Source organism: Schistocerca gregaria, chromosome 3, assembly GCF_023897955.1.
Source record: "Schistocerca gregaria isolate iqSchGreg1 chromosome 3, iqSchGreg1.2, whole genome shotgun sequence".
NCBI classification, from domain to species: Eukaryota; Metazoa; Arthropoda; class Insecta; order Orthoptera; family Acrididae; genus Schistocerca; species Schistocerca gregaria.
In genome coordinates, this window is record NC_064922.1 from 378,642,106 (window position 1) to 378,669,969 (window position 27,864).

Sequence of the window (27,864 nt, forward strand, 5' to 3'; positions counted from 1 at the left end):
AAATAAATCATTTAAAATGTATGTGAGAGTCGAAAGGAACAAATGGATGATGGATGAAACCAGACATGAATTTACTCCAAAGGGAGCTTTAAAATGATCTACAATCATACAAGTGTGTCAGAAGATAAAACAGACATGATCTAGAGTGAGAGAATACATTTTTGTTAAATCTTTCAATAAGTGTGGCATAAGTAATGCTCTTGATGGCAGTGAAGACCATCTTATATATGAAGAGGACACAACGACAATGAAGAGGAAGAGGAAGAAAAAGAAGAGAAAGAAATAAGTTCAGATGACGATTTACAGTAATTTTAAAGATCAGTTCAGTTTTATGAACTAAGATTTTTTTGAACCTGGCTTTTTAATATATTAAGAAAAATGGTAAAAAATATTATTTTTTTAAAAAATGCTGCCTCTTATAGCCCATAGCATCTTATAGTCTGTAAAATATGGTAAGTAATGCAAACTTCAAGAAAGTGAAAAACCACAAAAAGTGTGAGACTAGTAAAAATTTAGTGGGCAACTGCTATGAAGTAAAAAAAGAACTGAACACACTAAAATTTCCATGTGATAGTTCGACTTGTTCCAAATAACAGACAGATAAGTAAACAAATGTGAATGTGGTCAGCAAAAATGTGCTAATGTACTGAATCACAGTCTAACCTAAATCCAGACATACAAAGGAAAGTAATCATCCTTAGTGACAGTCATGGTCATAGCATTTCTTCCCTCATAACTAAAACTTAAAATATGTGTGCAGCGGTGTTCATTAAGTTTGGTGCATCATTTACAGAAATTAATAAACTTAAGAAACTCAAAAATAGGCGATCTGTCTTCCAGTGATTTTGTTGTACTCATCAAAGGTTCAAATGATATTTATAAGAACAAAACACCTGTAGTCATATGGGAATTGAAGAAATGTTTGAGCCTGGTGACATATACCAATGTCCTAGTTTTCAACATTCCACACCACTGCGATTTGCAAAACATGGAAAGGACCCATACACGGTAACTCTAGTGTAGTAGCTGTAGACCTTAATCGCTGCGCCACAGTCACTTGGTTGAAACATGGCTAACGTTAGGCGCATTATGGTGTGCAGCCAACTTCAAAATCAATTTTCTTGAAAACCAGGCCCATCGCTAAAAAAGCGGATAGCCTCATACTCAGGGCATGTCCCTCTACAACATATCCGAGGCTCATCAAAATCCTTTATTTACACTTCTTATGGTCCCCTTGTCAGTTGGGATTCAGGCAAAGTTCATCTACATTGAAAGCTGTTGAAATCTTTTTTTGACAATACTTAGTGCCTTTGAATTAAAATCATATGTTGATGCCCTGCTAATCGACCTAAGGAAGGCATTTGACTTTGTGAGTCACTAAATTCTAAAAGATAAACTGAGGTGCTGTGGTATTCGAGATGCAGGACTCGCCCTTATAGAAAAGTATCTTAACAGTAGAAAGCAGAAGGTGCTTGCCTCAGGGTTCTGCTTATTGTTTATAATCCATATTAGTGACGTATCTAGCATCGTGCCCTCTAAAGCTTTTCTGTATGCTGATGATGTCACTTTCATTGCAACTGGAAATTACATAGAGGATCAATGGAACAAAGCAAAGCCAACCTAACAATTTCTAATACCAGTTTAAAGACAGTAAATTAACTGTAAATAAAAATAAAACCAAAAATGCAATATTTAGTTTATGCAATACCAACAGTGATTGTTTGTTGGTTAAACTTCTTAGTTTGCTATCCAATATATCAGGTGATGAATTTTGTTTTTATGGTTATGATACTGAAATGAAGCAGCAGTCTTCAGAATGAACAACACCATCTTCTCCTAGGCCAATAAAAAGCTCAACAAATTTGCAGCAACGTGACGTCAATACTGATCTTTTTTTTTTTTCAATGTTCAGGGAATAGACCATAAGGTGTTTGTTCCACCTGGTCATCCTATCAATGGGCAGTTTTACTGTGAGGTTTTGAGGTGACTGAGGAAAAATGTTCCCCACAAACTGTCACAGTTGTGGAAACAGAAAGACTGATTGGTGCACCATGGCAACACAACCATGCATGTATCACTTGTTTTGACAGAATGTGTGTCCAAAACAACACTGTTATTGTCTCCCATCCTCCCTACTCACCAGATGTACCCACATGTGACTTCTGCATATTTCTGAAAATGAAAATCATGTTGAAAGGAGGATATTTTGACTCGATTGAAGACATCCAAATGGAATCACAATGGGGCCCGAACAACCTTCATCCTGCAGACTTTCAGGGGTGCTTCCAGAAATAGGAACAACACTCTGATGACTGCATGAATGCCTGAGATGACTACTTTGAAGGTAATGGAGGACATTAATATTCTGATTTTTACAGTGAAATTCTCTAATATTTTTGATGGCACTTCGTATTTTGGAAGCCTGGTGTAATTATGTTTTCTCTATCAGAATCCCTTGAATGCATTCTGTGAATCAACTTGGTTGCAATTACAATAGATGCGCCCTACTACTTTTCTTATATGCTTTCAGTGTTACTGAAGGTACCCAGCAAATTCACATTGGTGATCTTAAAACTAACTCAAACAAACACTAATTGTTGCTTTTTTGTGTATATATTTAAATGTGCTTACAAGCAGTTCTGTTAAAGAGGTAATGGTTTACAAAATTGGGCTTCAGCTGTGCAGAAGTTTGTTTTCACAGTTTAAAGCACTGCATTATTCCGCACTGAGTGGACACCAATTATCACTGTATGGCAGCTTTTGCGCACAAAGACAAGTGAAACAATCAGGACCTCTCAGACTACCAGCCACTGGACACTGAACTAAACTAATCTCTGCCCAAACGGGCCATGCAGGCCCAACAGTACTGACTGGCTACCTTATCAGCCTCCGCCCATAGACGTCACTGAGATGCGGATATGGAGAGGGATGTGGTTGGTACACTGCTCTCCTGAGAAATTATGAAAAGCAAAAAGAGAGAGAGAGGGGTAGAGAACTACTAATTGGCCTTTTCTCCTGTACAGTTTTGTCAGCCATTTAGTGAAATTGTGCAGAAAAATGTTTTTGTCAACAAGTTCAGGAATGCTAAAGACATCAGGTTTTGATAGGGAAATGCAGCAAAGAAGAAAGTGAAGAAATTCTTACCTGTGTATAATTTTTTGACAGAGATTGTATTGTCAAGGTACAGTTCATAATGTGGTCCAGTAGAACCGAACAGCTGGTGGTAGTATGGCTGATCATAAAGTAAATACAGTTATGAAAATGAGCAGATATAACTTGATCAGCCATCTGCATTTAATCAAGTTTATTTTTATTTTGCTTGGCTTATTTCAGTACTTCCAGAGTCTATCAATAACTGCCTATAATGATCATAGCACTAACATGAAAATATAATGGGTTTAATCATGCTTACGCAAAGCGGGTGCATATTTAATCTACACAAATCAGTCTGAGGTAAAAATAAGTGTTATACTGAAGTTGTTCACGCTGTGACCGTCAAATTAAAGTAAACAACACACAGCTCTAATTCAACTGAAAAATAAGGATCAGATAACTGAATCCAGTGAACATGTGGAATTCAGTGTTGTCATTTCTGTCATCATATTATATCTTAACACTTGAAAGCCTCTTGAGTATAGTAGATTGTCCTGTTAGAATGTAAATACTTCAAGAGTAAAGGACACCACTCATTGAAAAGCAGTCAGACACAAAAAGGAAAGAAAAGTTGTTAGATTTTGGAATAATCCCTGAGACACAAAAAGGAAAGAAAAGTTGCTAGATTTTGAAATAATCCCTTCTCACTCTAACCCAAGGAAAAACCAGTAAGTTTTCTTTACTTTTTGCGCCTCTCAACAACTCATTGTTTCTGCTTTCTGATGAGTCATCTCCTTTTCTGCTGAAGTATTTACAAAGCTTCATATTTATTTATTTTAATGAATTATTTTGTCTGTTGCAGATGTCTGGTGCTGCTTGATCCTAATGTTCCCAAGTTTGATCCTAATCTTCCATTCTATAATGACCAACTTGCATTAGGATTGGCAATGAATGTATATAAAGATCAATGCTGGGGAAGCTATAGATACACTTTGCAACCACCAGAACCAAAATCAGTAATGACAGAGTATGCTTACATTGACATACAAAACCCTGGAAATTTGTCTAGTCTGTGTTGGTTGCAGGCAGAGCCACCACTCAGCAGCAATAAAGTGTGAGTTAAAAAGAAATACATCTGTTTCCTGATTCACTGTCTTTCTTTGCAGCTACCTCTACAGTCACATCTATTGTGATATGCCGTAAAATAGTGCATATTGGTTATCGTTATGAGGAACAACATTTAATACATATGTTTGTAACAACTTTCATTTTTTTATGTCAATGAAAGTAATCAGTTTTTTAAAATGTTGTATAATTGGATAAACTTACCCATCTGGGTGACTTTTAATCATTCTTCCCATTTCTTAAATCTCCCTAGTCATTTTCCTTCATCTGTCTTCCTTCCGCTTTAACCCTTCTACCAGGAGAAAGAGTCACTAGTCCTCCTGGTGCCATTGGTGAATGGATTGTTTTTGTCTATCCAATCATATTAACTTTGGTTTTGTGTATGATAGTAGTACTACTCATACAAGGTGTCTAAAATCTTGGAATTTTATCAAGCAGAAACATGTCGACAGCCTCCATTAAATAGTGGGTAGCACAGACACTCTCATTTCTTATGTATTGCTGGTAATGTAAGCTTCCTTGTTAATGTAGCCTTGAAGACCATAGTAGTCCAAATGATTTAATAATAAAAGCAGTGACATTCTTGTTTATCAACAAAGACCTTCCCTTACTCTTAATGTAACTCTGTGACTTGACCAAAAGGGCAACCAAATACTGACCTGCCACTGTGTCATTGGGTCTTAAGGCATCATTTAGATGAGATCTGGAGGCACATGTGATCAGCACACCACTCTCGAACAAGATGTGAACTTTCCATATCTTGGACCCATTATATCTCATTCAAGTAACACTTACAAAGGAAATTTCCCTGGCAGCTTCAGTAATTGAATAATTCTCCGTATAGCAGTCAGACACATTATTGTTCAGCTACAGAGGTTGACTCACAACTTATTCTTACATAAACAAAAATTTCCAAAAGCAGCAACATATCCACATTTAATTAATGTATCATTAATTTGTATCTTTAAGAAGTATGTGTGTGTGTGTGTTTGTATTTGTGTGTGTGTGTGTTATTATACAGAAAATATTGTCCATTGAGAAGTTACAAAAGGTATTTTGTTCAACAGGGACACTCCAGAAAATTCTTTCTCTGTGTATTTTTCTGCTTTGAATTTCAAGGACCTTATGGTGGCAACTGGAAAACTCCCAATTAATGTTCTCCCAGGAAAATTATCAGAACAGGTGAGCTTTTCATGAAATAGCATTTTTAAGAATAATTTATTTAGTTTTATATAAAAATAATAAAATCACCTATACAGCAACCTGAAGAAGTAGATTAACTACAAAACATTTTACCTCCTGTGTAATGATGTCAGTGTACCCAAAGCAACTCAAGGGAGCTAAAACAAAACTTTAAAATAAGAGAGAGAGAGAGCAGACAAGTCACACACACACACACACACACACACACACACACACACACACACACACACACACACACACACACACACTGTCTTTCAACACTTTGTTGTATAATGTCAGCTGCCAGCATCCTTTCCAAGTTACTGTGCCTGATTTGTTTGTTTTTTCTTCGTTTTTCCTTTATGTATGAAAACACACACATTTTTCACATATTATTCATATTTACATCGCATTCATTTATTTGATTAGCTTTGCAGTTATACTTTCTTTTGTATGGCACATACCATGGATCCTTGCTCCTACCTATGGACAAAATGAGGTGATGTTCTGGTTAAAGTTGTGGAGTCACATTCAGGAGAAATGTGGTTCCAGTCCCCCAATCTGGCTCTGCAGATTTATGTTTTCCATGATTTTCCTTCTTCCATTACTTAAATACAAGGTGGGTTCCTCTGAAAAGGATATGACAGATTTTTTTGCTTATCTTTGTCATATCCCAGGTTGTGCACCATCTCTGATGGACTCATTGTTGATATAATATTAAACCTTAACTGTCCTTCCATTTACTTTCTTTAACACAGGAAAATTTCCCTGTATCTAGCAAAAAATCGGTCTCATGTAATGTTACTGGATTGTTATTAAATCATGTAAACCTCCCCACCCCATCTCCATAGTCCAGTGGCCTGATCATTTAATTTCCCTGTCTGGATGTGAATCTTCCTTTCACAATGGTCTCCATCTGCTCAAACTTCATGAACCCTTAGCTCTCACCAGTTTACTACTTCAAAATCATAGCACCTTGAAATTTACATTCATGATCTAATTTTAGTCTCTCCATAAGATTCTTCTGCTTTGCAATTCCTAATTACTAGACCCCCTTAAATATACTTACTTCTGAACTATTACATCAACCAATACAAAACAACATTAAAAAGTATCTACCCTACTAACCACTTCTCACACCCTGGAATAACACTATGCACTATCATTTTGCTCATCTGTGTCCATCAGACATTCCATTTACCCTCTTATAACCAATTAATCCTCTCTTGTTTGCTAATCTATTACACATAGAACCAAATCCCAAGAGTTCCTCTTTTTATCCAGTGTAAACCAGAACCCAAACAGACCTCAAAGACAAATCTCAAAATGGCCTCCAAACTGCTAGTGATAAAGAAGTAAGATTTCTTTACAAAGCCTTTAGCAGTAGCCCCATTTCCAAATGTAATGATGGTGGGTTTATCAAAAATACACTTTCCTTTCCCCATTCACTACAATGGAAACATTTCTTTTCCACATGTATGAGAGACTAGAATCAGCCCAGTGTTGACTTTGAAGACTGGGTATCTCAGTTTTACCTCCATTCGACTGTGATCCATTCATACTTCCTCCTAACCATCCATCAGAATCCTGTATGGATTTTTGGCCTCCAGTCTCACTCACTTTATTTCTGTGGATGCTTCTACAATAAGACCAATCTCACAAAATCTGAAAGAACAGCTATTCACTGTCTTAACCATCCTATCTGCATTAAAAACTCCACCACTTTCATTATGAACCTTGATTATTATATGGAAAATAACACTACTAATTTGTCTGGTACTCCCATCTGCCAGGCAGGTTGCAGTGACCTCATCCCAGAAGTCCAACTGGCCTCCAATCTCTTGATCTTCAAAAAGCTCTCTCCAGAATGTGTTTCTCTCATCACTTTTGCCATATCAAGCAGCCAATTTCTGTGTACTTCCCTAAACCCATACACTATCATCCATCCATGAGGTCATCCTATTGTTACAGCAGCCTCACTAAATGAACCTTTGCTCTTGTGAAGCAATACCTCCAAACTATTTCCTACAACCTACAATATAATATCAAGGACACTAATCTGTTTATGTATCAAGTACTCTTCAGTCTTCTCCTCTTTCCCTTTCCTCTTTAGCCATTCATGCATCTTTTTATCCTACATCTTTATACTATATACCTCTTTACTTCTGTATGCATCCTCTTTGGTTTGAAACTGGCACAGTACCTACAGTAGAATATCTTTGGCTTCCCTCTGACAACCATGCCTCCATCCTTGCTACCCTCCCTGTTTTCCTTTCCCTGTTGCTTCATAACCTGGGTTGTGAGTAACTAAATCCACTTTCCCTTCTTCCCTTTCTTTCCCCTCTCTCCTCCCTGATGAAGGAACATTTATTCCGAAAGCTAGGAACTTAAATTTTCGGTTGTTTTTTTGTGTTTCTATCGGCTGTACTGAGCTGAGGTAAGTACTGGCCAGCCCATCTATATCTTTAGCATCTGGTGCTCTGCTCATTACTTTTGATGCTAATTTCATTCATATCAATAGTATTTTGAAAAGGATAGGAGAGAAGATATTGAGCTGCAGATGAGTGCAATGAAAAGACTGCTATACATTTAAGCTTTCAGCCAAAATTCCTCCTTCTGAAGCAGAAAACACATATACAGGCACAACTAACACACACATGACCACTGTCTCTGGCCATTATGGCTGGACTGCAGACAGCAACTGCACCTGATGGGAGCAGCAATCTGGTCAATTAAAGCTTACATAAAACTGTAGAAAGGAAGAAACTCTTGAACATAACTTCCAGCAATCATTATAATCCCAGGTGTTTATCAGTACTATCCTGACAAGAATCAGTAACGTTTGAGCCTGACATTCAGGAGTATCAATGATGCATTCATTTCTGTTATCATAACTTCACTTGAAATAAAATTATCTTGTCAAATATTTAGTCAAGGTAGTTTTGGCCTAACTGTAATATACATTTTTCATCAGTTTAGACTATGTGGTAATATCTATTCATGTGATAAACACACATTATTCTTAATTAATTTAAGTTGTCAAATGTTTTTTGACCAGGGATATATGTTGCATTTTTAGTAACTTTCAGTTAAATTACCTTCTGATCATTATATTCAAGCAAATATCATTCATCTAGTAATCACAGCAAACACAGCTTGTCTGTTTTCAGGTATGGGAATGGAATTACTTTCATAAACCAGGTAATCAGTTTTCAATAAAACACATGACCATTATTTATTCACTGTACTTTCTACATGGACTTAACCACATAATAAATGAACCATGGACTATTAAAATGGCCAAGAGCAGAGTTCATATAAGAAATATCTGTACAATACAAGACTGAAAATGGGACTGAATACAATTTTAGTTCAACAGTAATTCATTTTTCACATTGACAAACCAAATTGACTATAGGACATTTGGTGTCCTTCAGCTTCTTGTGATTGATGGCTGTCAAAAAGGTATGATTTGTGTCCAGTGATGCATGATGCTCAAGCTGCATGAAGCTTAGCTGTCTGCTCTCCTCATACGTAAAAGAAACAATGCAAACACTTTCTATATGAACGCAGAAAATTCCTTGGTGATACAGTTTAGGCCCTGTGTCACTACATTCTGATGCTCCTCTGGTCCTCAGTAACTACCAAGCACCACTAGACTCTCTACCAGTGTTCTCTTATTCCACCAGTCCCAAACACTGATTTTAGACAGTGGCTAAATGTGTATGTGGAAGACCACAACATTCCTGGAGTGACCACATCAGTGAAATAACTGTGCATCTCAGTACACACAAAGAGGATAACTGTGGAAAGTGAGACTTGGTAGAAGATAACAGGAACATAGAAATATATTGTTATTAACTGATCTCTGTATTAATTAATTCTGTAATAATAATAATAATAATAATAATAATAATAATAATAATAATAATAATATAATAATAATAATAATATGTAACAGCTATGTTTTCTTTTTCAATAAATTATCATTCAAATACTTTTTCAGAGCAGCATACTTGGTCTGGAATTCTCTGGGAAAAACAGAAATGGTAGACGAGTGATGGGCATTCTTCCTGGCCAAGGCTTTGCAACTAATGTTATTGCTGAACAAGTTTATGATGTTCCACAGTCATGGAGTTTAGAGGATGCAGCTACAGTACCTGTTGTCTACACTACAGTAAGTATCAGTGTGGATTTTGTGTGGCATAAAAGGCATTGTATTTTGTGATGAAATTGGTACCTTACTAGGCCAAACTGATCTTACTTTTTGTGTTGAGATGATTCAAATACTAGTCTGCATACCCATATAATGAATATTATTTACTGTGTGATGTAACCTGATAGCTATTGTCTGTTTGTGTGTTGTTTAGTTGGTTTAGTTGATGAAGAATGTACACTACCCATTTGTTGGGTATTTTGTGCATGCTGATCAAATTGTTTTGAATTTGTTTAAAATTATCTTAATTCCTCCTTCATTAAAAATCTATGCAATTGAACAAACAGTGATCTGCATCTACATCTACTTTTACATCTATACTCCGCATGCCATCCGATGGTATGTGGTAGAGGTACTTCTTTTACTAATGTCTGATACCCCCTTCCCTGTTTCGTTAATAAATGTCCATGAGAAGAATGATCATCAGTAAATCTCCATATTAGCTGTAATTTCTTGAATTTTTCATTGTAATTATGACTTCTCTCAATAAACTGATAAAAAAAATTTTCAAAATTTTATATTTGATGACTATTTATCTGAATTACGCATAAACTGCATTTTCTCAGAAATACAAAAAAATATATCAGTTATGTAAAGCATGAACACAAGAAAGAAAAGATCAGTTAATTGTCTTCTGTAATTTTAATAAACATTTGGTCATCTTAGCTCATTTCCAACAATTATTGTAAATTCCTCTAATCAACATTTGTGGAATAGTATCTAAGCTGACAATTCCTTTCTGCAATGGTTTCAATAAAGTTTCTCAGGTTTTTAAATTCCATACATTATAAATAATAACTTGTTGCAGGATTATATTTTTTCAAACACTTTTATTGATAAAATGCACTTCCAACATAACACAGTCCTTCCCACTGGCTACTACTGCTACTACCATCACTACTTTGCACCAAAACATAATACACACTGTATTTGGACAAGAGCAAAGGATACAAAGAAACACTTGCAATACACCAGTAGTATAAAGACAATTGATATTCTGGTCAGGGAGTTAGTATCCACTATTTGACATTTCTTTTTGCAGTGGTTTTGAGAATTAACTTACAAATATAACAATAATTATAATTTCTAATGTAATATTTATTTCAAATTAAATTTAAAACTAAAAAATATCATTGTTTTCCAGAAATCAAATCCCATGGCAACACCACTTTTCATTTCTGTTTATAAAAGATATAAGATTGTATTATGTTATTAGATGCACAATTAATACAAAGTTTTAATTTTTAATTTCATTAGAATGTGTCATGAATTCAATGCAAGTATCAAATTCTACATTACACAGCAGAGATAGGACTATTGACCAGACCATTATATAGTCCTTTCATGAGACACATGTTGAAGGAAGTAATATGTTGTCAAACTCTTTGCAGAGTGTACATATTCAGAATTTCAGTGTTAAATCTCTATGTATTGCATGACACTTCTCTTTCAGCATCTGCCACTGGCATTTGTTGAGCATCTCCGTAATGCTCTTGTGCTGAACAAACAATCTCATGATGCCATTATTGTGTAGATCTTGTCTACTTCTTGTATTAATCTGACCTGTTAAGGATTCCCAGACCTAGTGAGGGTCCCATATTAATGAGCATTGCTCAAGAATCAGTCAAATAAAGAGTTTTGTAAGCCACTTCTTTAATGGATGAGTTATATTTCCTTAAGGTTCTTGCTATGAATCTCAGCTGAGCATCTGCTTTTCCTATTATTTATTTGATGTGGTCCTTTCACTTCAGGTCGCTTCAGATGGTTCCTCAAAGATATTTTACAGCAGTTATTGTTTCTAGCAATTTTATTGTAATCGTACAGTAGCAGATTTCTTCTCCTATGAGTATGCAGTGTGTTACATTCATTTATTCAGTGTAACCCACCTGTCCTTGGACTATTCTTCAATCCTCTTTAGGACTTCCTGCAGTTCACTATAGACTTTTAACATTTCTACCTTCTTACAAACAACCATAATATATCCAGACACCCTTATGGAGTTTCCAACATTATCCACTAGATCAGTGACTTTCAACCTGTGGATCATGACCCCCAGGGGGTTGAAAAGTCTTCCTTGTGGGACACAGTTACAGGTATGACTCCAATGTAATAACTTTGAATGTTGCAACCAGAATTAGCAGCATATTCAACAAAATGTATTTTGTAATGATCATCAACTATGGTAGAAATATCACATGGAAGTGATGAGATTTTGTGAAAGCATATTGCAAAATTATTTATGTCCAGATTTGGTACTGAATTTAATTTAGACCTGTCAGACACTTCAAATACACTAAAGACTTGCGGCGATGAGAAGTGGCATAATGTCTGCTGAACTCTTCAGACATCTGTGGAATGTAACTACGACAGCAAAGGTCACTAACAATAAGTCCTGTACTGACCGTATTCATGAGTTGACCTCTGAGAGGCTTGCAGGTAGAGGGGAAGTACTACATTAACTTCTGAGTGGGAACATTGGTGTGAGGCTACCGTCTTGTGGAGTTATTGATAACTTAGTTTTTGTGTTGATTATCTGCTTTGGTAAAAATATCACATGGAACTACAACAGTTCATGGAAGCACATTTAAAAGATGCTCTTGTTGAAATGTGATGCAAAGTTGCTGCAGCAACATATACACAGCTCATGTGCAAGACTTCACACCATGGTTACAATGCATTTCAGTAACCGTGTATCAAATCAAACAGTAGATTGCTAGGATTGGCAGCAATGAGAGAAGGCACTTTATACAGCAGTTCAGACTGAGTGGATCCAAAATGCTTGAACTCACTTCAGATTGTAAGTAACACATGTTTCTATTTTCATAGCTGTTTGGCTTGATCAGGATTCTCATAAAATTGTTGTTGCTTGTTGCCTGGTTCATTTCTCATTTATTTTATATTGTTACATTTGATTGCTGTGAAGAGAATAATATGATTTAGTAATTTGTAAATTAGTTGAAAAGTATCTTTTTTTTAAAAAAAAGTAGAACAATAATTTATAATAAAATACACCAAACATTCTTGCAATTAATTAAAAAGAAATGTTGTCTACTTTTGAAACTGGATGAAAGTAAATGAAACAACCAGCCCAGTGCATGTCTGAATACTAGGGGTTCCATATTAAGAACGGTAATACACAGATACCATAAACTGTGCAAAATCTGAATCATCAGCAGATTCATCAAACTGCAAAGCAGTGTGTGAGCTCTTCTTTAATTTTTTGACTAAGTGTTCTTGAATGTCACTGGCCATATCATTTATTCTTTGTTCAGTGGTATTAAAAGAAGGGATATACTTTCTCACTTGTTGTTTAGCTCCTGATTAACTAACACAATTTCAGCCATATCCACAGCTGCTGCCAAAACAAGTTTTTTGACCACTAAATGACAGTATGGAACCGTATCAAATGCCTTTCTGAAATCAGGAGCTTGGCATTAAGCTGATTGCTGATGTCTATGTTGAACAAGCTCTCAGCTGAGTTTTGCAAGATCTCTGCCTGCAGAATCCATTTTGCTCTTTGTGTAATCTGTGTTGATTTTTCTAGAAGAGATTTTTGTTCTTCAGAATTATAACACGTGAGCATAAAATTTGTTCCATAATTCTACATCTGATTGACTTCTCAGTATAGGCCCATAGTTATCTGCATGCTTCTTGAATGTGGAATGGACTTACACTTTTTTCTAGTCACTAGGTGGCTTTCATAGCTCCTGTGATCTACAACAAACTGCTGCTAGAAAGGAAACAAGTTCATTCACATGAACTCTGTAGAATCTTACGGGTATCTCTCTGGTCCAGGTGCCTTTCCATTGCTAAGTGACTGTAGTTTCTTTTCTATTTTTAGCCTAGGATCTGCCATTTTGATGTCCGTGTGAAGACTCAAAGGAGGGACCATCCTCAGCAGTGAAACAGTTTCGGGTGGCCACATTCAGTATTTTGGCCTTCTCCCTATCAGCCTCCACTTTAATGCCAGTATGGTCACTGGGTGAGGTGACTGAGCAGATGATTTCAGCCACTTTCTGCTTACTGAATTATAAGATTAGTTAGCAAAATATTACTCTCAAAATTACTGACCACTTCCCCCATTGTTCTCAGTTTGCTCATTTTTGCTTTGTTTGATTTTTGTGTGTGAAGTATGTTTTGACTTCTCGTAAATCTGTGATGAATGTTTCTTTGTTTAGATAAAAAATTTCCAACATGGCTATTAAAGTATGGCGAGTCTTTCCCATCCCTTAAAACCTTGCTCAGATAATACTTGTCTCATATGTGCTGAATGATGCTTTTCAATTTTATGCATTTGTGCTCCAAATATTTGTACACAGCACCGAATATTTGAGGTTGACTACCCAGATATTCTCTGCAGTTTGTATTCCATCACTCTTGCTAAGTAAAATTATTTTCCTACCTTTAATAAGGGGACCACACCATTGTTCAGGTCGAAAAAAAAAATCAATCTTAGGTTTTCAACCTATTTCAACAGATTAATGTTTTATTTAAGTACTCTGAAAAGGATTTTGCTGAAAAAAAATTTTCTCAAGCATTTTCCTACCGCGTGTGTTTATGTGCCACGCCCACTTTTCTGTCACCCACTTTTCCCCATATATTTTACATCTTTATATCCCCTAAATTGCAAGTTAAGTATTTTTTTTTATTCTTGAGTGTGTTGTCTATGCTTGGAATGCAACGGTCGGTATTCTTTTTTTTCTGCTGTTTGTAAACAATACGCTTTCAAACATGTGGTTAGCTCTGTTCAAGTGTAATTGCGAGTAGTTGTTATACTTACATTTGCACTGCTTGTTTACCTGTGTTTTGTTGTGTTTATTGAAGACGACAAAACGTAAAGGTATTTTCAAGAAACGACAATTTAGAGGAAACAAGTTTAGAAAGCTTTCTGTACAAGAGGTGGTGCAAATACAATAGGGCTCAGGCAACTGGAGAATCTTATTATCACCAGCATTCTCTTCCTGTTGCTGTTATTACAGCAATTAAACCTATTTTCAGAGACTTGGCTCATCCTGATCTTCTGGGGAAATGTCTGCATGGGCAGACACAGAACCCAAATAAATGTTTCAACAGCATAATTTGGAACTGCCTTCCTAAAACTGTATATGTAGGCATGCATACAATGAAACTAGGAGTTATGATGCTGTTATTACATTCAATTGTGGTAATGTTGGAAATGTTGGGCACTGAAAAAGCTGAGAATTAGTCCTGGTGAAAATATGATCACTGGGCTGCAACATTGCGATAAAATGAGGATAGCCAATACAGACAGGTCTGCATCTAATATGGCCAAGAAAGCCAGACAAACATTCAGGTAGGTGAAAAAGAAGCTGGAAGACCTGCTAGAGGCCAAAGAAGGGCCATCATATGCAGCAGGACAGTTTTAATTAACTGTATGTAAAAAATTTCAAAAGTTTTTCTTTAAAGTCAGTTTCCCACAAACTATAATTTTCAGTACATGTGCCCCATTATATCAGAAACTATCATAGATAAATGAATGAAATTTTCAGAGACTGTGCATAACATAAAAAGCCACCTCTTGTACTACATTCATTAATATTCCCCCATTAAGAAGCGCACAAAAAATTATTTTCTACAGAAAAAACTTATTATTTTTTGTTAATGAACTTAAAAAAAGTGTTTCTTAAAAACTATAAAATGGATAAAGTAGATTTTAGTACAGTTGACTCTGTGAGCATCATGTAACATACAGTAAAAATATTGAGGTCCTGCTTCAGATAGTTTTTTTTTTTTTTTTTTTTTCAGAAATGGGTTATATACTTGCCTAAATTAACATGGGTTAGATAGGCAGGTTGTGGTCCCCTTAACAGTTTGTAGCAACACCCATAGTCACTGATGCTATCACAGCCTTATGACCGCTGAAGCCTCATCTGTATTAACTTATTCAAAAAGTTCAGATTGCTAGGTGGTATTAACACATTACCTACATGAGTTGGCTCTCAAACTATCTGCTCAAAGCTTTTTTTTTGGAACAAGACAATCAAAATAATGTCATGCAAATCCATGTCTCTGGTGCCAGTTCTGACTTCATGACTCTCCTGTTCTGTAGGTGGCAAACTGAAGCCTCCCCCCTATTTCAGTAGCATCATCAGGAATCTTATTCATGGCAGGAATCTTATTCATGGAATTCTACAAGTTATCTAAGTACTCTGCCACTACAGCTCCTGAAGCAATCAGTTTATAAAAGCATCCTATCACTATGTTTGACCCACCTTTGATGCTTAACTTTCACATTTGGAATCCGTAATAATTTAATTAGATATTATTGAATTCTGTACGGCAATTAATATACCACCAGTGCTGGTCTCTAATCTATCATTACAATTTAAATTCCAATGTGTATTTAGATTTTGTTGCTATACAGTGCCATTGTCAACCAACTGTTCCTTATCATATCTCTGCATTATTACCTTTTATAAATGATACAAAGTACGAGGACTACCATGGATCCTCCTGTAGTTTACTAAGACATTAACCTTTTAGATTTCCTATCTGTGAGAATGAAAATTCTTTGAGAATAATGTAACTGATCGATCTTTGATTTCCAGCAATGTAGGAAAAGATAGATTGCTACTTACCATAAAGAAGACATGTCAAGTTGCAGACAGGCCCAATTAAGAGACACTCACATATAGGTTTCGGCCACAGTCTTCATCAGTAAAGAGAGACTCACACACTCAACATTGAAACACACACACAAACAAGCCCACCTCACACACACACAAATGACTGCCAACTCCAGCATCTCATGTTGGAATACATCATCACGTGAGATGCAAGCAAGAACCTGGAGGGGGTGGGGAAGGGGCAGGAGAAGGGATAGTAGTGTACAGTCGGGGAGAAAGATCAATGTTGTCTGGTGGACTGTACAGGGACAAGACTGCCAACAGGCACAGCATCAGGAGGTTGTGGGGCAGGGTGGTGGGAAAAAAAGGAACAAAAAAAGGAGAGGAGGAGGGAGAGACAGGTGGATGCGTTGGCAGAGGGCTGTAAATAAATAGCATGGGAGACTGGAATGGTGAGGAGATGATATGAAAAGGGGGTGGAAAGTGCTGGATGGAGGGTGTGAGGACAGTATGTTACCATAGGTTGAGGCTGGGATAGTTACGGGAGGGGAGAATGTGTTTTAAGGAGAACTCCCATCTGTGCAGTTCAGAAAAGTTGGTGGTGGAATGAAGGATCCAGATAGATTGGGTAGTGAAGCATCCATTGAAATCAAGTGTGTTATATTCAGCTGCATGTTGCAGCACAGTGTGGTCTACTTTGTTCTTGGCCACAGGGTGGCAGTGGCCATTCATCCTTGTGGACAACTGGTTGATTGTCATAACAGTATAAAAAGCTGTACAATGATTTCAGCAGAGCTGGTAAATGAATGGCTATTTTCCCAGGTGACCTGGTCCCTGATGGGGTAGGATAAACCTGTGACAGAACTGGAATGGGAAGTGCTGGGTTGGTGGATTAGGCTGGTTTTTTGTACCTGGGTCTTCCACAGGAGTATGGTCCTTGTGGCAAGAGTTTCAGATTAGGAATGGCATATAGATGGACCAGGATGATGCAGAGGTTGCGTTGGGAATAGAACAGCACTTTAGGAGGGGTGGGAAGTATCTCAGGTCAGATTTCCCTCACTTCGGGGAATGATGAAGGTAATCAGAGCCCTGGTGAAGGATGTAGTTCAGTTGTTCCAGTCTGGGGTGGTAATGGGTGATGAAGGGGACACTCCTTTATGGCTGGTTTCTGGGGATGGTGGGAGGATTGAAGTTGTGAGGGGAGGTCTGTTTGCGGTCCAGGTCTGGGGGTAGTGCCCATCTGTGAAGGCCTTGGTGAGACCCTCAGCTTACTGAGCAATAGAGTTTTTGTGACTGCAGATATGCCTATGGGTAGCCAGACTACACAGCAGGGATTTTTTGGTGTGAAAGGAATGACAACTCTCAAAATGCAGGTGGTGTTGGTAGTTGGTGGGTTTAATGTGGACATAGGTGCACATGGAGCCATCAGAGAGGAAAAGGTCAACATCTAGGAAGGTGATATGCTGGTTTGAGGAGGACCACGTGAAGCGAATGGGAGAGATGGTGTTAGGTCATGAAGGAATGTAGGTAGAGTGTTTTGAAATCATGAAGATATCATCAATGAACCTGAACCAGAACAAGGGTTCTGTGTTTTGGGAGGCTAGGAAGGTCTTCGCTAGGTGGCCCATAAGACGGCTGGCATAGGAGGATGACATGCAGGAACCCCTGGCTGTGCCATGAATTAGTTTATATGTCTTCCCTTCAAATGAGAAGTAATTGTGGGTCAGGATAAAGTTAGCAAGATGTATGAGGAATGAGGTAGTGGGTTTGGAGTCTGGAGGACCATGAGCATGAGGGATGTTGGTGTATAGGAAGGTGGTGTCAGCAGTGATGAGTAGGGATCCAGGGATCAAAGGGGTGGGGATGGTGGAGAGCCGGTGAAGCAAGTGACACGAGAGGCTAGATTATGGGCAATTGGTTGGAGTTGTTGGTCAGTGAGTGCTGAAATTCTTCCAGTGGGATCACAATAACCATCCAGAATGGGGCGACCAGGATTGTTGGGTTTGTAGATTTTGGGGAACATGTACAAGCTGTGTGTGTAGTTGTCATAATAGTGGTAAGGAGGGAAATTGATTCAGGGGAAGTGTTCTGGGAAGGATCTGAGGCTTTAAGTAGGGATTGGTGTTTGCATTGGACTTCTGGGATGGGTTTACTCCACCAAGTTTTATAGGTAGAAGAGTCAGACAATTGGTGGAGGTCTTGTGCCAGGTAGTCACTGTGATTCATGTCAACAGTGGTGAAACCTTTGTCTGCAGGTAGTCACTGTGATTCACGACAACAGTGATGGAACCTTTGTCTGCATGTAGGATGATTAGGTCAGGATTTGTTTTGAGGTTGTGCATGGCTGTTCTTTCTTCAACTCAGAGGTTGTTGTTCTGAGGAAGGGGCCTGGAGAACGATGATGAGGCTAAGTTGGAGGTAAGGAATTCCTGGAAGGTGACCAGTAGGTGGTTAAGTGGGAAGGGGGGGATCATGGTTGGATGATGGTAAGAACTGGAGGAGGCAATGTTCAATGTTGGAATTAGGGTGGTTTTGGTTGAAGGGATTGGCAGCAAAGAAGTGCCTCCATTGCAGGGATCAGGAGAAGGAGGACAGGTCTTTGACAAGTCCAGTATGGTTAAATTTGGTTGTAGGGCTAAATGTGAGGTCTTTGGATAGGACTGAAACTTCTGTGGACCTGAGGCTTTTGGTGTAAAGCTTAGCAACAGTGATTGGAGGCTCTGGATTTGTTGGAGGGTTGGTAGAGGATTGGTAGGGAGTTTTAGGGGATGTGGCAAGGTGAAAAGGTGAGCAAGACAGGGTTTAGCTGTAATGAGGGGTGGATGAGGAGGAACATTGTGGATTTAATAGGGATTGGATAGTGGTGCCCTGAGGCAGCAGTAGAATATCAGCAGATGGGATAATTTATGGAGGTGATGCCTGGAATGCTCCTTCATGTGCTGGAGAACCATGGATTCAGTTTCAGAGATGTGATGCATGGAGAGTCACCTAAGCTGAAACAAACCTTGTCTGCACTCTATGCACTGTCAACCATCTCTGATCAATTTACGAAGACCTTACAGTTTCCAACCATATGACATGTGGTCCAACATGACAACCTAGTTTGTCACAGAACCTTCAAGTCTTCTCCTCATTTTAAAATAAGAGGATCTGATCACTTTGGGAAACAGTACTGCAAAGTGAGCTCATTAAATCTCTATGGGTAAGGCTGGTCTTCTAAGCTTTCTCTACCACTCCCTGAAATGAAGAAATTATGAGTTTGGACCCCAGACAACATGCAGCGTTCATTCCAGTGTGTAACACAAATTGTAGCTTGTTGCGCCCTCTTCTATGAAAGGTTGCTGGAATACTCTCTTCAGCATGTTGAATGAGAGTGCACAAAACAATCCTTTCCATTTTTCCTGCCTCATAATGGATACTGTCAGTAGTTATTACATGATAAACAGACTCTCAAACTTATGCACTTGCTTCCCTGACACAGGAGACTGCAGGCTTCCCAGCTGGTGAAGTGTGTTTCCATTGGATCAGTTACAATTTCAGTGGAAGGCAACACCTCAACCTTGTTGGTTAGCTTCCCTTGCACATGCCCCCTAGACCAATCACTACCATGTCACCCACAACCAAGTGGACAAGCGGTAGTAGATCCCATACTTCCTCTAGAGGAGACAATATTCATTGGAAAGGATAGAACTTGAGATACTTTTGATATCTCTGGTACATGACTCTCAGTAGTTTACCTGATACACCTGTTCAAACTAGCCTCCATTCACTTGACATCAGTCAGAGTGATTTCCAGCTGACTGCAGACAGCAACCAACTAATCTCATACCTTTAACAATGTTCACAGTGGAGTTGCATTCTACCTGGTGCAGTGCTTACATGAACATTAAATAGGTATCTCTGAATAAGCCCTGCTGATTCAGTTTTGATTTAAGGCTGTGTTATGCTGCAAGGAATACAAGTTTCCTTTAAGATGCGAAACTCGAAGTGCTCAATGAAAGGGGTTTGCATTATAACAAGAGAAAAACCTGGAATAAAATTTACAGATTCCTTAAAATAACATTATATCTTGAACCTTTTTTTGAAGTTATGCTTGCTAACAGATCCATGTAACAATGTCTAAAACAGAGCTACAGTTGGAGTCATGAATGACAGTGGTCTAGTTTAGGGTGGTTCTGCTCACCTATGTCACACATTCTCTGACAGGCAGTGAGTGTTCAGTGGCATTCTGAGCAATCTGCTGTGAATTTTGTAGCCAATGCAAGCTTTAAACATGATTTTAGCAAGTTATTTAGTGAATTTTTGTCCCTTTTGTTGTGAGAAGCACAAAAGTAAATGTACACTCATTCCTCAACTGTTGCTTTTCACTGAGAACACTGTAACCCCAGTTTGCACCTCGAGCTGCATGAACCATTATTGTTTGTGACTAGGGATAAAATGTGCAACAGATGTTGACTATACAGAGCATTGCTGAAGGAGAAACTAAATGGAACACAATGAGGCACTTATAAACTGCACAAAACGTACTATTACACAATAGCAGATGGCTTTGTAATAGAGAAGTGTACATTGCAGTCACAAAATATCAAACATGACTTGGAAGAAACAGCTCAATAAGCAGGGAAAAGTGGAAATTTTGCTCTAATTGCTTAGCGGCTTATGGAGAAATAAATTCTTGAAAAGATATTGCTACCAAAATTTGCAGACTAAACAACTGTAGCTCACAATTTACTATGAAATAAGTTACTCAACTGTAGCTCACAATTTCCTATAAAATAAGTTACTCAAGTAAACACACACTGAAACTAGGACGTGATTGAAGGAGGATACTTATGCCAAAATTTGTGAAAATCTCTAATGAAGTCTACAACCTATAAAATAGTACATTTTGCACACTCTCTCAGACATTTCAGAATACACAATGTATCTTGATACACACAAGCCTTGTCACAATCAATGTGGGAAATGACTTGAATAGTAAAATATTAGAATCTTTAATCTGAATTTGAACCTATCTGGCACAGAAAGGATAAATTGGAAACCAGCTTATATACTCAAATAAATGTGTAAAATGCATGGATGTTTTACTTAACTGAATCTGTTAGACTTTTGCACTAGTGTATCAAAGACAAAGACTGTAGTATCAGTTTATCCCACTGAACTCAACAAAAATTATGGAGAATAAATGTTCCTGTCAAGCCTGGGTATGTAACTTGTCTTTACTGCAATTATATCTGCCTGCAAGAAAGTCTTAGGGTCTCCATAATGTCAGGACCTGCTTGTCTTGATTAATCAGTTCTACTAAATAATGTAAATAAAACAGAAAGAAACTTCCACATGGGAAAAATATATTAAAAACAAAGATTCCAAGACTTACCAAGCGGGAAAGCGCCGGCAGACAGGCACATGAACAAAACACACAAACACACACACAGAATTACGAGCTTTCGCAACTGGCAGTTGCTTCATCAGGAAAGAGGGAAGGAGAGGGAAAAATGAAAGGATGTGGGTTTTAAGGGAGAGGGTAAGGAGTCATTCCAATCCCGGGAGCGGAAAGACTTCCCTTAGGGGAAAAAAAGGACAGGTGTACACTCGCGCGCACACACGAAGCAACTGCCAGTTGCGAAAGCTCGTAATTCTGTGTGTGTGTTTGTGTGTTTTGTTCATGTGCCTGTCTGCCGGCGCTTTCCCGCTTGGTAAGTCTTGGAATCTTTGTTTTTAATCTACTAAATAATGTGGTTGAAATGAAAATGTATTGAATTCGAAGTTTGTTTGCACTACAAAGATGACATAACATTGACTCTACAAAATCAGAGACAACACTACCCATGACAGGGGTGCTGCCACTGGTCCTTAAAAAATCAGACTTTGAATACATTCATTGTTTATAACAGTAATTTTGAAGTTTACAGTTAAGAGTTGATTAGATTTCAACAGAGTGGTACAGAATTTGCATTTATAACTCATTGCAATCATTGCACAATAATAATCACGCCAAAATATTACAGTTATTATTACCAAATACATGAAATAACTTTTCATAAGAGTATTTGAGTTATAAATGGTAACAACTTATTAAACAAAGATTTAATATTTTACTATATTTCTTCGTCATTTCCTTTCAGGTACATCGATTTCATTAATTTAGTCAACTAATGCCATTACAAAGTGTACTAATTAGTTTATTTAAGTTCACGTGTATAGACAGCAACAGTAACACAACAGTGAACATTGGAAGAATACTTTGGAAATACAAAGTCAAATGCCAGATGCCTACACCACAAGCAAGGTATTCAGGGCAGAAATCTCTATGGGTAAGGCTGGTCTTCTAAGCTTTCTCTACCAGTCACTGAAATGTCATGTACATGCATGTTCTCGAGTCTAGCAGACTCCCTAGCCCAACAGTAGCGGCATAATGTTGAAGTTCATTGCTTGTGTCCTAGCGGTGTGCCTCCCTTCCACATTCCTAGTAGAGCTCTGTCCAAGCACTGCAAGATCAAGCTTGACAGCAGGAGGGAAGAGATACATAACATGCAACAAGTCAGCTTGCTTAAATACCACTGAATACTCAAGAAAAGTTACAAAATTTCATTCATTCTCAGTGTTTCTTTCACAATTTGGGACTTAACCATAAATGTATCTGACATCCATACTCCATCTTCACGTATGTCTATAGCTGAAAACCACTATGAAGTTCATGGCAGAGGGTACTTCCAATTGTACCACATACTAGGGTTTTTTCCATTTTCATTCATATATTGAGTATGGGAAAAATACTGCTGAAATGCCTCTGTATGTTCCAAGGGTAAGAGTCCTCTGTATCTTCCAAGAGTAAGAGTTCTACTTAGGCAAGAAGATGACTATTTGTATGTACTGAAATATTTCATGACAAAAAAACTAATTGTACATATCCACACAATATCTCATTTGTTAGAGTTCAGATTTCCACCAACAGCAATTTAACAGCAGATTTCCATGAAACACTATGTAAATCATAACACTAAGAAGCAATTATATCACATTCAAGGAAAAGGTTCTATTAACATGACTAGAGTTTCCACAGTTTTCATAAAACTCTGTGGATGAAAGATGTGTGCATTTACCCAACATTACTTTCACAAGTTTTGTCCTCTGTCATTATCAAACTAATGAAATAATGCTTCATCTCAAATGACTCTGTGGTGGTAGCATATTAAACAAGAAATAGTGGTAATAAAAAATTGTTACTTTAAGTGCAAAGTGCAAGATTTATTGGAAAGGTATTGCAGAGCCTTAGTTATTGAATAACTTAATTACACCATGGGAAAGGAAAACTGTGGTGGTAAATAATCAGTTTCTTTTCATTGTTAATACATTTTTTTGATGCATGAGAATGTTTCCTATGAAAGGTCTGTAATTTATCCTGTCAAACAACAAATAAATAGTGGAGAAAAAAATTTCAAATGACTATAATCTGATAGCTAAATTCTTCAAGTAAAAGTTAAATAACAACAAAAATGCTGTAGCTTTTATCATACTAAGCAGAATTCTTTTATAAGATTTGCTGAGGATGTCAAACAGCACAAATCTACCATTTTGATATATTATGAGCCTTCACAAAGCTTTTAACCATGATGATGATGATGAGGTCTCATACACCGAGGAGCGTAGGGGACGATGCGGGAGACGCGCACCGCTGTACTAGGCAAGGTCCTAGTGGAGGTGGTTTGCCATTGCCTTCCTCCGACCATAATGAGAAATATGTTTAGATCAGATTAGATTAATTATTCATTCCATAGACCCATAAAAGAGGGAATCCTCCCGAGTGTGGAACATGTCAGATAAACACATTACAAAAATGTAATTAGAAAAACTTGAGTTTCATTAATTTTAATGATCCTCAGTCAATAAACAGTAAAATTACGTACATGAATTAAATTTAAACTTCTAATATTTACAGGTGTAATACTTACATCTGCTTTCAGTAAATCCATCATTCAGACAGACATTTGCTAGTTTCTTGGCTATTACAAGCAAGTATTGTCAAAAATTATAGTAAATTATTCATTTCAGTGATCCTCAGTTAAGAACAGTCAGATTATGTACAAGATTTAAAATTAAACTATCACTATTTACAGACTTAAGACTTACACATCTGCTTTCCATATATCCATCATTCATGCAGTAGGTAATTACTTGGCTGTTACAACCAAGTATTGTCAAAAATTAAAGTATAATAAATTTTCATTAAAATGGTCTCCTGCACTTGTTGAGAAACTCATGGATGGAATAGAAGGAGTTGGGCACCAAAAATTATTTTAAATTATGTTTAAATTGTGCCTTGCCTGAAACTAAACTCTTAATGGTTGCTGGTAACTTCTTGAAAATATGCGTTGCTGAATACTGGACTCCTTTCTGGGCAAGAGTAAGTGATTTTAAATCTTTATGTATATTGTTCTTATTCCTAGTATTGATACTGTGTACTAAGCAGATAGTTGGAAAAAGAGATGTATTATTTTCAACAAACTTCATTAAGGAATAAATATACTGAGAAGCTGTGGTTAATACACCCAGTTCTTTGAATAGGTTTCGACATGATGTTCTTGGATTTACACTACTCATTACTCTTATTATACGCTTCTGTACTCTAAACATTTTTTCTCTGTTTGTGGAGTTACCCCAAAATATGATACCATGTGGCCTAATGGAGTGAAAATAATAAAAATATGCCAGTTGTTTTATATTTATATCTCCTATGTCTGACATCATTCGCATTGCAAACACAGACTTGTTTAGGTGCTTTAGCAATTTGTTAGTACGTTGCTCCCAACTGAATTTATTATCAAGTTGTAATCCCAAGAATTTTACACTCTCAACTTCTCCTATTTCCATGTCATCATATTTTATACACACACCAGAAGGAAATCTCTTGTGAACTAATACAATGTAAGGATGTGCAATGCAGTCCTCTTACATGAATGAAACATCACCTTCATGATGTGATGTGGAGAGTCACACTGACAAGTTGCGTGAGAGGCATAAATCCAAACTCAGAATGTCTTTTATGGGTAAGAACTGAGTGGAGAACATAGCATGTGGAATCCCACAAGTTACGGAACTAGCTACATTCCTCTTCTTAATCTATATAAATTACTTTTCAGTGTCATTAAGAGGATAATCTTAACGGTAATGCTACATGATGACACAAATATACTTTCTGTAGCTAGCCTACATGGAATACTTGTACTCCCTGTTGTATTACAGAATTATCTTCTGGTATGAGCACCTACTGTGAAGAAAGTATTCCTTTAGGAAAAATCAGTAGTAATAATACGGTGAAATAAAGACTACAAAGGCTCCTTAAAATGTCAGGGATTTCTTACACCCACTTTTCAAAATGTTTACACCTCAATGCTATTTGTTGCTGTTAAAAAAATCAGTTTCAATTGAACAGAGATTTATATAATCACAATACACAACAGAAAAATGTACATTTTGCCTCATTCTGCAGTTACAAGGATTGTCTTGTAAGCTACTGTGAAGTAGTCTACCTTCAACAGCTCTGATCAGGAATAAAGTAAGAAACTGGGAATCCATAGCTCATCAAGCATCTCCAGAACTTACACCTGGGCCAAGAAGACCTCATGGTCAGCTTTGGCAACATAGATCTCTTTGTAAAGGCACATATAGGAGACTTCCTGTGCTTCATAGGAGAAAAGTGTGGACCAGCACAAATGAAACTGTTTGAACCAGTCCTAAAGTCAACCTATTTTCTATTTGATGGAAATTACTATGAACAAACAGATAGAGTACCAGTGGTCTGCCCACTGTGACCAGTAGTGGCCAAAATGTTTGTGGAGGCACCTGAAGATGAAGCCTTCAAGTCAGCAGTCTGCAAGCACTCATGTTTCTCCTGGTTTGTAGATGATACATTCATAATGTGGCTGCATGGATGACATCACCAATAAGACTTCCTATAACACCTGATGTCATTGCTACAGAACATAAAATTCATGGTCGAGATAGAAAAAAACAACTTCCACTTCAGGATGTACTCAACGATCAAAGACCAGATGGAACACTAGAACACAGTGTCTTATGATAAATTTGCACATACTACCATATATTTGTGTGCCTCCATCTGTCATGCTTCTTCACAACAAGAACATGTCCTTAGCACATTAGGGCACATAGCACATGAACTCTCAGACAGTGACAGTCTAACAGCTGATTTCTTGCACTTAAAGTCTGTAGTCCATATGAACAGTTACAGCCACTACAAGGTACAACAAGCCTTAGGATCAAAGAACTTGAGGTGAAGCTTGCTGAGGATGAATAGATGCCTGTCGTGATGGCATTTATCCTGTACACTGGGATACATCAGCAAAATTCCTAAGAATGCCCCGGAAACACAGCTCAAAGTTCATATTCCACCCACTAGCCAATATGAAAGCCTTATTGGGAACAGTCAAGAGTGATTTAGGACTCCGGAAACTGGGAGTCGACTGCATCCCTTGCCAGTGTGGGAAAATGTATGTAGCCAGACAATCTGGATGGTACAGGGGAGATGCACTGAACATAAACATCATGCGGGAAATGAACAGCTGATGAAGTCTACTGTGGCAGGTCACCCATCTCCCATGGACATGCTGTGAATTACGATGTACCAAGTTGTTGCAACGGTCCAACACATTCTGGGATTGTATTCTAAAAGAGGCTGTAGACATCTGACTACATGAAGGACTAACAAATAAAGACAACGGCTTTTTATGAAGCAAGGCTTAGTGTCCAACGTTGAACTGGACCAGAGCACAGTTGCAATCTACACTGGAATCCACTCCAATCATAACAACTGAAGGAGATGAGGATTCACTGGTGACACGCCAGCAGAAATCCACGTCTGACACCAGCTGTGTTGCTACAGAGGACCCTGGATCGACTACTGAGGTCTTGCTTCCCCAAACACAGCACCAGATCCACACCAAGAGGTGGCCAGTTGGAGGGGGTGGGGGCAGAAAATATAAAGGCGGCACCCAGCAGAAGTCGATCATTCATCATGATTGCCTGAAAATGACAAGAAGTCAGCTTGTCAAAATATCATGCCTTCTGGACAACACAACGTGGCTAAATAATTGAGAAATGTTCAAAGCTTTTCTACACAGGAAAACCTAAAATTACACAAAAAGTTTTCCATTGGCACTCATTTTCAGAAATTGTTTGTTTGTATACAGGGCCTGCATTTTAACTGAAGACTTTGAAATATCACAAAAACTTCACATCAGATCAAAAAAAGTTATAATTCCAATTTGTTTGTCTTGGACGGGGACATCAAATGATAATGCACTTGACTCCCCATCCCAACCAGTGCATGGCTGGTGGGGGACAATTTGGAAATCTTCAATGGGAACCCCCTTCCTTTATTGCAGATCATGATTCTATGGCAAAATCTACATATGTTTTGTCTGAACCATTTTCTTCATTCTGTGTTGTAATTGGAGGAATAGGAATGGGTACACAATCATAATTTACGACGTGCTACTCAATGGTCCCGAATATCCAATGCCACGTGGAACCCCACCTCCATGATGCAAATGTAGGACAGGTCAGTACTTCATAACTTGTAATTGGAAACCCCATTCGCAACGTTGTAGTGTTCCAATATTTCTTTACAGGGGACTACTC

General features: G+C 37.7%; 1 protein-coding gene across 1 annotated transcript in view; it reads left to right on the forward strand.

Moving 5' to 3' along the window:
* Positions 1–27,864, forward strand: part of LOC126353899 (fatty acid synthase-like) — a 416,829-nt gene that overhangs the window by 291,784 nt on the left and 97,181 nt on the right. Inside the window, exons 22-24 of the mRNA XM_050003123.1 lie at positions 3,956–4,207; positions 5,286–5,400; positions 9,407–9,577. Coding sequence (XP_049859080.1) covers positions 3,956–4,207; positions 5,286–5,400; positions 9,407–9,577 — 538 coding nt within the window. The remainder of the gene's footprint in view (positions 1–3,955; positions 4,208–5,285; positions 5,401–9,406; positions 9,578–27,864) is intronic.